Genomic DNA, 12,232 nt, shown 5'->3' on the forward strand with positions numbered 1-12,232 from the left:
TTGTTATCACCGAACCTACCACATACTTCCCGCAGCTCCTCCACAGTTACAGGCGGTATTATGCCGTCATTTGGCTGGACAAAAACTTGCCTTCCCCTATTTTCGTGGTGAGGGAACAGAGTGGTAACAATCTGTTTCAGGAGGCGCGGACAGGTCGCCTGGGGTGATTTCCGCAGCCTTTTCATCACCACTCTGTAAGCTTCGCCCCAAGGGTTTATGTCGGCATGGTCGCACAGCTGTTTGAAGCAGTTCTTTTTGCTCCTCCGAATGGCTTCCTTTAGGCGGCCACGCAATTGCTTGTGTGCCTCCTCTCGACCGTCGCCACCGAGTTTTCCCCTGAGCCTCTGGCAAAGCCTCCTTGCCCGAAAACATGCGGCTCGCAAACTTGCGATTTCGTTGTTCCACCAGTAGTTGGGTTGCCTACTGGGGACCAATCGCCTTCTGGGCATAGTAGCATCGCATGCTTCCGTCACCCATCGAGTGATCTGGGTGGCTTTCTCTCCAGCCGTACCATTCAGGGATATGTCGGATTTGAGCACCGCGGAAAACGTGCCCCCCTCGAACGCTTTCACTGTCCAGCCAAGCATACCACCCGGCATTTTGCGAAAACTCTTTTTCGGGCTCGATCCGCCCTTGATCTCTATGCAGATTGCCTGGTGGTCGCTGTGAGTATAGTCCTCACTGACATGCCAAGCGATTCTACTGACTAAAGTGGCACTCACGTATGTCATATAGACCCCAGGCCCCTTCCCCGGAAAGTGTACGAAGACCCAACATTCGCCAGTACCACGTCCAGCTCCGCGAATGCTTCGAGGAGAACACGTCCCCTCACATTAGTTATCCGGCTGCCCCATTCAAGAGCCCACGCATTGAAATCGCCTCCTATTATGATCGGCCAACGTCCTCTTGCATCCAAAACAAGAGCAGCAAGCATCCGCTCATACTCGACGAGTGAAGCGCTGGGTGGAGCATAGCAGCTGTAGATGTGGATGCCCTTCACCTTCGCGCTGATGAAGCCCTCCTCCGGGTGCTCCATTCTTTCCTGGAAGGCTTGTTCTCCACAAGTCCACAGCGCTGCTTGGCCCGTTTGGTCTTTGACCCAAACGCTACCACCGCGGTTTCGGTATGGTTCACTTAGTATGGCCACATCGACGTTTTTCTCGCGGATGGTTTGCGCGAGTAGATCCTGCGCCGCCTCGCAGTGGTTGAGGTTGATTTGTATTAACCTCATCTGCGATTTGTGCTAAGGGCTCTCCTGTATTCCGGGCACCTGCTGCTGCCTGCAATGTGCCGATGGTCCACACCCTCCTTTCCTTTGCACAGTAGACAATTTGGGTCAGCTCCGCAGTCCTTGCTGATGTGGCCTTCCACTCCGCATCTCCTGCATTGCTTTGACCTATCATTTGGGTTAGTGCATGACTTCGCAATGTGACCAAAGCCAAGGCATCTAAAGCACCGTTTTAACGCCACCTGTTCCCTAAGGCGACATATTACATACCAGCCTATTCTCACTCTCCCTCTTTGGTCGAACCTGTCCGTTGGAAAACATGGCAAGATTACACGTAGATAATTTCTTGCCAAACGGATGCCCTGCTGGGTCTTCATTTCGCCCCAAACTCCGGGATTTCCTCCCTCTTGAATTTAGATTTTGGCTTCTTCTTTCTCCCTTGTAGGCTGATTTGCGCTCCTTCCATCTTCTTCGGTTCAGTTGTTCAATGCTTAAGTCTATTCTTAAGGGCCTCTTTTGGCTTCAGGTCTATCTGGAACTGTCGCCTTCGTGCCGTCTAATTTATTGACCTCATACGTCCCTTTGTTGGTCTCTGCCTTAGTTGGTTACGGTCTTTGCAGTAAGCGAAACTTGACACTGGCTCACTCCTTGGCTTCCGAACTTCGTCGTAATGCGCAGATGTGCCCCCGCCTAGAGCAGTTTATGTGCGGCATGGGACCGAATAATACGCATCTCTTTCATGAGATTATGGGATGCGATAACAACGTTGAGGGGGTCGTTTAACCTTCATCTTTCATCTGCGCATTCGAGATAGTCAGGGGACTCATCCAGTTCGAAGCGATGCAGGTACTTCCTGTAACCACCATGCCTCGTAAGGAACTGTGTTAGGTGGTTTCATGAAGGTAGTTCCTTTGATTTAATTAAAGCTATTAAAATAAGTTTGCGGTTGCTGTTTATATTGCATATTTATTATCCGGAATTTCGCATATACCTGCTTCGAACACAACATGTGTCCTTCTTCAGTGCTACCTTTATACTGATGTGTTTGACTGAACCCGCTAGCTTATTTTCTTATTTAACTAAATAACCTAATAACTAATATATTCCTTAGACGATTATATAAATTATTTTGGATATAATGTCTCGACAACGACAAAGGTATAACGATTTGCGCATTTTCTCATGGAACGTGCGCTCTCTGTACAGAGATGAAGCTGCCAAGCAGCTAGCCCATACCCTATTCGAATATAAGGCTGCTGTTCCAATATAAGGCCGATGTAACAGCGTTACAGGAGATGCGTTGGAGAGGAACCGGTTTCCTGAATAAAAGTCACTACACCATATATTATAGCGGCCATCCAGTAAACCATGTGCTCGGAGTAGGTCTCCTAGCCAACCAAAAAATGAAACCTGCTGTTATCGGCTTCGAAAACATAAGAAAACGGCTATGCACTCTGCACTTGCGAGAATAATTTAGAAATATAAGCCTCATTACAGAGGACTGCAGAGTCGGAGAAGGATACCTGCTACGAGGCAATAGAACGAACCCTCGAAGCCTGTCCCAGATATGATATCAAAATCATACTTGAGGATTTTAACAGTCAAGTAGGGACGGATTTCGTATTCAGGCGATTCGTTGACTCCCATTGCTTACATCAAAACACAAATGATAACGGACTGCGGATTATTCAATTAGCAGTGTCACACAAAATGGTTGTTAGAAGTACCTGGTTTGCGCGGAAAGCAGTCTACAAACATACGTGGGCCTCTCCAGATGGGACCACTTTCAACCAAATCGACCACATGTTGATCGAACGCCGCCCTTTCTCAGCCTTCATGAATGTCAGAACATATAGGAGGGCCAATATAGACTGGGATCACTATCTCGTTGGCATGGTCTTCCGAGCTCGAATAACAACACCACCCAGAATCCCCTCTGTCAATCAGGTGAGAGTTAATACTGAAGCCGCAACACCTATAAGAGGGAAATGGATGTCACAATAACCGCAGTCAAAAGAGGTCCGGGAGATGAAGTATCAACAAATGGTCTTCACAACTACCTGAAGAACGTTATTATAAAAACGGCCACAAACATACTTGGCCCCAGCCGCAAAAGAGTCGGAACGGCTGGTTTGGCGATGAATATAAGCTAACTACGGAACGGAAAAATGGTGCATACCGAGTAATGTTGCTTTATTAAAGCCGCGGGCACGCGCGGAGGTTTATCACGAACTCCGGCGAGTGGAGAAATGACTTCACAGAAGAAGAAAGGAAGCCTGGGAGACCAATCGATCTGTGAACTAGAAAAGTACAGGGAGCAACCACACCAGGCGCGCAAGTTTTACCAACAAGTCAACAGGGTAGAGCCTTACACATGATCACCCTACCAAAACAAAGAGGGAAATCTGATTTCCGACAGAATGGGCATATTAGAGCGATGGGCTGAGCACTTTGATGAGCTACTGAACAACCAGAACATCGGCGAGTTAAAAGTCTCACCAACTGAAGACGACGGACAAATACTGCCACCACAAAGTATAGGAGAAACAGTCTGTGCAATTCATCGGCCAGGAAGTCGCCAGGAATCGGTGGAATTACAGCCGAATTGGTTCAATATGGAGGCGACCAATTACACCAAGTGGTTCATCAACTTTTGCTCAAGGTGTGGGACAGCGAATCAATGCCTGGCGGCCAGCAAAGAGGCATTATCTGTCTCGTACATAAAAAGGGAGATATCACACAGTGCAGCAATTATAGAGGTATCACGTTGGAAAATATCATCTATAAGATGTTCTCCACTATCTTGCTAGGCCGGATAGCCCCATATTCCCAGAAAATCATTGGCTCATACCAAAGAGGCTTCACTCCAGGCAAATCAGCAACAGATCAGATTTTCTCTCTGCGGCAAGCAATGGAAAAACTGTTATAATATGGACATCAGTTACACCATCGTTTCACCGACTTTCAAGCACCTATGATAGAGTAGCGATGGTACAACTGTACACGGCCATGAGAGAATTCGGTATCCCGACGAAATTGATAAAACTGATTAGGCTGACGCAGACCAATGTGCGAGGCCAGATAAAAGCAGCAGGATCACTCTCAAGACCATTCGACATCAAGAACGGTCTACGACAAGGGGATTCCCTATCATGCCTCCTCTTTAACTTGGCCCTCGAGAAAGGGGTCCGTGATGCTGGGGTAAATGCAAGAGGCACGATCCTCTTTAAGTCCATCCAACTACTGGCCTATGCTGACGATATCAACATCAACAATTTCTCCTATCTAGGGTCGAAAATCACAACCGATAGCAGCTATGATGATGAAATCCGCGCACGGTTGCTGTCAGCCAACAGAGCCTATTTCAGCTTACGAAAACTGTTCCGCTCGAAACGTCTCACCATAGGGTCAAAGCTCTTACTGTACAAGACTATGATCTTGCCAGTCCTCATGTATTCCTCGGAAACTTGGGTTCTTAGCAAGAAAAATTGCGAACTCTTGGCCACGTTCGAGAAAAGAATCCTCCGAAGAATTTTTGGCCCCCTACATCAGGATGGACGATTCCGCAGCCTACATAACGGCGAAATCTATGAGCAGTACCATGACCGTTAGGTTGTAGATAAAATCCGACTCAATAGGTTTCGGTTGGCGGGTCACTTAATCCGTATGGATGAGGATCATCCCCCCGGAAAGTCTATAAGGGCAATATCTATGGTAAAAAACAAGACAAGACCGATGGCGACGCCAGACAGCTTTTAGGGATATCGAATTGGTGGACCTCGGCGCAAAACCAAGATAAGTGGAGTTCCTTATTAAGGCAGGCCTAGACCGGATACCGGTTGTTGCGCCGTTGATGATGATAATAATGTCTCGGCAATTACTAAAGTTAATTACCTAGAACCTGGTAGATACAGAATTATTTTGTGAATTTTTTGGATGATTTCACACGACAACGACACGTTTCCTAGGAAATTTCATGACCGCTTTCTATTATGTATTTTGCGCCTGAAGACTTGATATGCCTTACTGAATTTTTTGGTATCTAATGATGGATTTTGAAACGATCTCATGTTTACCAACCTGGATTTCGGCAGAATCATTTTTTTGTGATTGATTATAAAGACCCCCCAATATCGGCATTATTTATGGAAGTAGAGGATGAACAGTTGAAACCAGCTCGAAATTTTCTCGCCATTTATCCATCATGACTCGTCGATCGATAAACAAAGTACCATTCTTGCCATTAACACAACAGAAGGGATCGATATCCTGTGTGCACTGGTATCGACTTTTGGCAAGGCGATATAGGTTTCTCTCGGCATCCCGAGAGTCCAATTTATCGTAAAGATCTCTGTAATGGACCGCTCGAGTAACCGCGATCGGTTTGTTTGCTTCGGGATTAGCATTCTTGGGAATTTGCTAATTGATCGGTGTTATGGTAGTAAAATGTCGGCTTCTTGTGAGAATATAATTGATTTACGTTTTACATGTCCACCAAAGAATCTTGGAAGATGAGACAAACGTTTTATGAAACATGTAGTCACAAGTACAAGGTCGTTAGTATCTGCAAAATCTACTATACGCTCGACACCCTCATTGAGTGCGCCAAACCCTTTTCCCTCAAGGCCTTGTAACTCGCGGATTGTTCTCCTACTACCGAACGGTTGCCTCAAAAGCTAAAGGATGGTGCTAAGCAGGAGGACCAAGATTCACCCTGCAAGTAGAATTGTTTATTATTTATTATTAGCGAACAATAAATAAAGTGAACTCCAGTTACTTGTTGTCCTCAAGAGGAGGAGAAAGCAGGATCCTTAATCTACGTTTAAAACTACTGAAAGATGAGAAGGGATCGAGTTGTTGTGCATTACAACTTCGACAAAAACTAAGAATCGGGGAATGGAAGTAGATTTCGAATTCCGTAAAGGGCACGTTGAAAATGAATGCGTTGCAGGTTTTATAAGAAGCAATTACGGCAGGTAATGCCGTTAGAGGCGGAGCGGTCCATCAGACCCAAAGAAAGTTCAAAAAGTGTACATAAGTCCAGGTAGATTCTACACTGCTGTAGGAAGGGGGCCTTCAGAAAGCAAAAGACAGCACCCAAATTTGCTGCTTACTACATTGTGGGTGACCTGATTAGATCTGTGTTGCAGGTCAGCTGAAACCCAACTGATCTGATGGCAGGATCTATACTCGCACAATATATTGTCAATGATGAGGCGGAATATGCAGAAAGCCGCAAACCTACTACCACCACCATAAAGTGTCCGAATGAGGTGCAGTCGCAGAACTCCTTGATATTCAGATAACCCAGCACAATCCCAGTGTGATTTTTATCAAACCTTTCCTGGACCATTCAGAGGAAGCTTCCTTCTCCTCTGTATCGGAAGTCTCTCTTGGTAATGGTATGTGCCACCACACTATTGAGATTTTCCTTATTCTGGGCAGGAAACTCGGAGCTAATAAATTGTCTGAAAGCGGTTCTCAGGTCATGAGCGACTTCCAGATGCAATAATCATTAAACCGAACCGGTTTCACACTTACTTCCGGTACACTTAAAAGATACGAAAAAATAGTGCTGCAATGGGAGTGAAGTGCTTCCCAGAATATCTAAAGTGCATCGCTGGAATTCCCGATGAAGTCGGACTCATGGAGCACTCTGGATAATGCCGACACTTTCGTCAAAAATCATTCGCACATTCGGAGTATATAGCAAAAATCCTTAAAATAATTGCTAAAAGCTCTTAGGCCACAACAAAGATTACCGATCCTTGGGACGGGTAATGGGACTAGTAAAAACCACGGATTGATAATGACTAGCCTGGTTTATTCATTTCTTTTTGATTTATATAAAAAATTATTTCTTAGTTTAAATGCTTAATCAACAAATTATAATTCTTTGCAAAAAGCTAATTGCATATTCCACAAAAATTCTTAGTTGTAATTCGATCGCCTTGACCGTCATGAGCTTCCGTCAGCGTTTTGTTCCCTATATTATTGCAGGCACAGTTGATATGGGTTGTTCGTACCTGGTTAGCACGTGTTGTGGTGAAGGTGGGGGCATTGTGCGGGTATCGTGTGTCTATCGTGAACATTTTGCTGTGGAGCAAAAATGTTTGATGATCTGTTTCTTGGGCAATTGTTGTTGGATTTTGCTAGTGCCCGGCAAGAATTGTTGCAATAGATATTAATTGTTTACGGTTTGCATTTCATGCAGTTTATCTCTTGTTGTGGATTAATTCTTTGATTTATGCAGCGAAAACTGTTCGATGATCTGTTTCTCGAACAATGTCAAAGTCGCCACATCAGCTCCTTTTGGAAGCATGATATCCATTTCTCAAGTATAAATAAAGTTTGAGATTTGCAGGTTGCTCGCCCTCAAAACTGCATTCCTTTTGGCCACCTTTTCTGACATGCCGTACAAGGAGTATTTTGAGCGAATTCTCAATACCCAGTTCGCAGGAGAATCACTACCTCAGTGGGTCATCAACTTCCTCGAATTAACAGTAATCGGAATAAAGTTTGTCTTGTCAATGGGATGATTAAAGTGGCTTAACATCAACTTCTCGATACAATCATGGCACTCATGGCAATCATGGACCTTTCTGTTCATCTTGTAACGTACACCTGCTTTCGATTGGATAGGATTAAACGTAACAATAATTAAACTAAAGTACAATCTTTTTGAAAAAAATGGATGCCCTGCACTCCACAAAGGAATGAACAGGAGGCATGCAAGTTTACTGCCTACACCTTGGAACGCCTTGGTATCACACCGCTATTAAGACTATGGTCTCTCTTTCGGCCTCCTCTCTGCCGTCTACAGCAGAATTAATGTTCCATTGCTGTTTGAAATTATTTCTTTCTCATGATGATTTCCCTACCCCCCAAAATATTTAGTGGCTTTCAAGATTACATTCCCAGATTTAAACAACATGTGGAAATATAAATTGGGCTAAAATTGCCGGTTTGATGACTCTTTACTCCAACTTTAGTCTACTGCTGCCCAACACTTATTCTAGAGAAATTCCCCAATGATCCAACTAACCGATTTTAACGATAAATGGAAGAAAATACCACCAAATCCAAGCAACCCCATTATTCCGGCTGCTTTTCGAAACTTAATATTAAAGTATGAAACTCTATTCAATATTGGTCAGACACCCTACCGAGGGGTTAATTTGCGAAAAAAAAATCATGCATATACCGGCAATAATAAAAAGGTCTTGATCCAAACAAACAATGCCCTTTCTCAAACTTTCCCACTTAACTAGATCAATCAAACATATTTAAACTTTTCCAGCTTGACGAAATTGAGAAAGTTCGCCACTTAATAGATGGGCGTGAGGGCTACGAAAAAGTCAATGAAACTCTGCAGGAAATGAAGGAGGAAGTGGAGACGTTGCTGAAGACCAACTTCGAAATCTGGAGTGAAAAATGTTCATCAGAGATTAAAAGTGGCGAACTGAGGTGAGAAATACTGGGAAAAGGACTAATGCCGAATGTAGTCTGTATTTTACTAACCATTCCAATTTGCAGGCTTCGTGAGGACCAGCCCGTAGTACAATTCGAAAAAGAGGGTAAACAATTGATGCGGGTCACGTTCAACCCCAAACTGGTAACATTTTGTCAGGATGTTCGCGAATTCGAAAATTTAGGATATCGTGTACCAATCGAACTTCGCTCCGCCGCCACACATGCTACAAAATTTATGGGCTATGCTCGACGCCTACAACAAATTGCCACTTTCCATAACACCATTGGCGACCGAATGATTCCCTGTCAGAGGCCGATAATGCTCAAGAGTGCAATTGAATTATCGAAACTGGTACAAAGTGAATCTGTCGCTTGGAATGACGAGGAGTCCGTTAAAAATTATGTTAGCAAACTGCAGGCGGCCGTTAACCAACTATCCAATGATAATAATATGCTGGCGGGATACCATGAACAAGCCAAACGAACGGTATGAGAAAAGTCCTATTTTATGCAGCCACATACGTAAATTTACGCCCACCGCGTACACACTTCCGGCAAATTGATTATTTTCACAAAGGACGTTCCGCTAGGTACCTTCAATGGGATTTGTTCTGGGGCATTCTGAGTTCTAATATTTAACGTATGCCAAGCGCCTCTTCGGGCACCTTTGATTGTCCTCATTGTACTAAATACCAAACAATATTGACAAGAATCATTCGTGTATCTTTATTAAATCAATCTTAGTACTAGATAGTATTAGATGAACTACAATTTAAGAGTTTCTACTTAAGAGAAAACTTCCCCTTCAACTGCAATATGATCAGGACCTAGATACGTATCTTCAGTAACTTTCTCAAAATAACGAAATAACCATCCAAAAGGACTGATCGCGAAACTCTATAAATTCTCATAACAATAACATAAATCAGTTTAATTTATTGTCATTGAATTGTTTATTTATTACCCACTATCCTTAGGTAGTTAAGTTAATGAACACGGATTTAATGTCGCAAGGGCAAGTGTGGAAAGATGAAATGCGCCATTTACGAGAAATAGTTGCCACAATTCAGAGCAAAGGATTCAACAATTTAGACGCTTTTAAACTGCACTGGGATCATCAGCTGTACAAAGTCCTGGAGTATCAATATATTCTCGGCCTGATCGATATGAACAACAAACTGCCTGATATAAATATTGATATTGTCTTTCGGTGAGTATATTCAGTGGATTTCAGAATCTTGGGGAGCAATTGAAATGCTTCCTAGAATTAGAATGTAATCAGATCTCGGATGGTTCACTACTCGTCACTGTAGGTCATCCTGTTCAAGGCAGAATTACTTCCGACCCTTCCTTGTTGTAGAAAAACAAAGCATGAAGCAACAAATTTCAAGTCATCAATCTTGAATTATTGAGTTTAAATCCAACGCAACGCTATGTCCCTGATGAAGAACCCAATGCACTGCAATCCATGCCTGCATATCTTTGAAACCAATTGTCAGGCGAATATTTCATCCATAGATTGCATTGCACTCCGACTCGATTCCTCCTACAAAGATAATTTTTGGTGTACTATATAATGTATTTGTATCCTTTGCCCTTTTACAGTCAACAACAACTTCAGTTTCGTCCCACCGAGGAGGAGATACGTCTTCAGTACTACAGCCAATTACGAAGATTTATAGAGCGTCCATTGGGCTTTCGAGGACTTTCTGATAACAGTAGCGAGTTGTTTAAAATTATGGTTGAAAGGAATCGACATCATTTTGGGCCACTCTTCGACAGAGCCGAAGAACTGTTCAACAAGTTAACCGAACTGAAGATGCTCTGGATACCGTGGATTGCACTAGGATGTGTCGATATTGAGCAACTTTGCGCTGTCCATTTGACCAAATGGGAGGACTGGGACGAGAGTTTCAAAGCATGTAAACATTTTAGTCAGGAGGTGGCGAAGATTCAGAAGTAAGTACCTCGTTCATGTCGCATATGGCAAACAAGAAATTAGTTGTTGTGCTATAAGCACTTTCGGCAACATATTGGGGCAATAATCGATATGTGATGCTCCAGTAAATTGACTATGAGAACATTGTGTCCTAGGTCGAAACATTTTCGCAGCTGGTACTGTTTGAGGATTTTTGTCCTCATTTTCAACAGAGAATCCTTAAGTTCGTAATGGAAGTAATGATATTCTATATAAATAAACTCGCTTTTTATTAATTGGAAGGCCAGTTGAAAAACGGAAAATTTCGATTTACAATATCTTACGCTTATGAATTTAAATGCCAATGATTAGTCTAGTTATCTTTTTAGGCAAAGTGTTCCATCCATGACAGAGGCAACTGTTTTGTTTGAGGATTTGATGTAATCCTGAGTCCACCATCTATTTGATGATAAACCGCACCAATTTCGAGAAACAGCTGACCCATATTTTCCAGTGCAAGGATCAAGCTTTTTTTAGGCAAGAGCCCACTTTTATAATGAAGGCTTTTTAAAGGAGCTCGAAATCTTCACTTGCTTGTACACGACAGATTTCTAACAACTATCATGACTAGGCCTTCTTCACCTCATCTACTTTTCGCAGTTTACTTTGAATCATTGATATTATTTCACCTAGAGTCTCCTCTAAGTTCCTCCTTTTTAAGGCTTTGTTTGTAAAACAAAACGTTATGTTTATAAAACAAAACCTTATTAAAATCGGTTCAATATCTGTCTGTCTGTCTATCCATCTGTCTGTTTGTCTGTCACAAGCACTTTTCTCAGAAACGGCTATACCGATTAGCACGAAATTTGGTGAGAAGGTGGGAACTGTGGACCCCCAGACATGCAACGAGTGATATCCTTCTACGTCCAGATTTAGGAGGGGTCCCCATACATGTAAAATGGGGGTGTACATTTTTTTTCCACCGAATTGAGTCATGTGGGGAATCAAATGAAAAGTCTTGATTAGCACTTTTCGAAGCCAGTCTTAGTTTTGAGATTTATTAGAAAGGCGGGGTGTGGGAGGGGTAGAAAATGATGATTTCTTTAACGGATCCATTCTCAGAAACCGAAAAATTTGAAAAAAATAATAAAGCTGTCTCTATATGGTGCCCAGGCCTCAAAATACTCTCCATATCGATATCTGTTCAAATTAAGTTAATAATAGTATATTACCATATTTTTGGGGAAATTGAGTAAACCCCCCCCCTTAGTTTATCCCAGAGTTATAAAAGTTGGTAGTAGTATAAAATATAATATGAAGCATATTATAATCAATATCCTACTATTAGTAACAAAGTTACAGCAGCTTAAAATTGACTTTACCGTGTAAATTTACTGCAACTGAACATCAATACCATACTAAAGTAGGTAGTCAGACATGCAAAATGCATATACATAACGGGCTACGTAAAAATGGGATAGTTCTACACTTAAATATACTCACAGAAGAAGCAAACAAATCCTTTCCTACCTGAAGCGCCCAGCTTCAGGTTTCCCGACTTGTTTCCCTTTTTTTGAGTGATCCTATCGCTGTTGCCATCTAACTATAGATTT

The 12,232-nt window shown here is 42.8% G+C and overlaps 1 protein-coding gene across 1 annotated transcript in view; it reads left to right on the forward strand.

Moving 5' to 3' along the window:
* The window catches only part of LOC119652418 (cytoplasmic dynein 2 heavy chain 1), a 101,816-nt gene that overhangs the window by 14,434 nt on the left and 75,150 nt on the right, over positions 1-12,232 (forward strand). Inside the window, exons 8-11 of the mRNA XM_038056541.1 lie at positions 8,529-8,695; positions 8,765-9,188; positions 9,679-9,911; positions 10,307-10,660. Of these exons, the coding sequence (XP_037912469.1) occupies positions 8,529-8,695; positions 8,765-9,188; positions 9,679-9,911; positions 10,307-10,660 (1,178 nt within the window). The remainder of the gene's footprint in view (positions 1-8,528; positions 8,696-8,764; positions 9,189-9,678; positions 9,912-10,306; positions 10,661-12,232) is intronic.

The sequence above is a fragment of the Hermetia illucens genome, chromosome 3, assembly GCF_905115235.1.
Source record: "Hermetia illucens chromosome 3, iHerIll2.2.curated.20191125, whole genome shotgun sequence".
Classification (NCBI taxonomy): domain Eukaryota; kingdom Metazoa; phylum Arthropoda; class Insecta; order Diptera; family Stratiomyidae; genus Hermetia; species Hermetia illucens.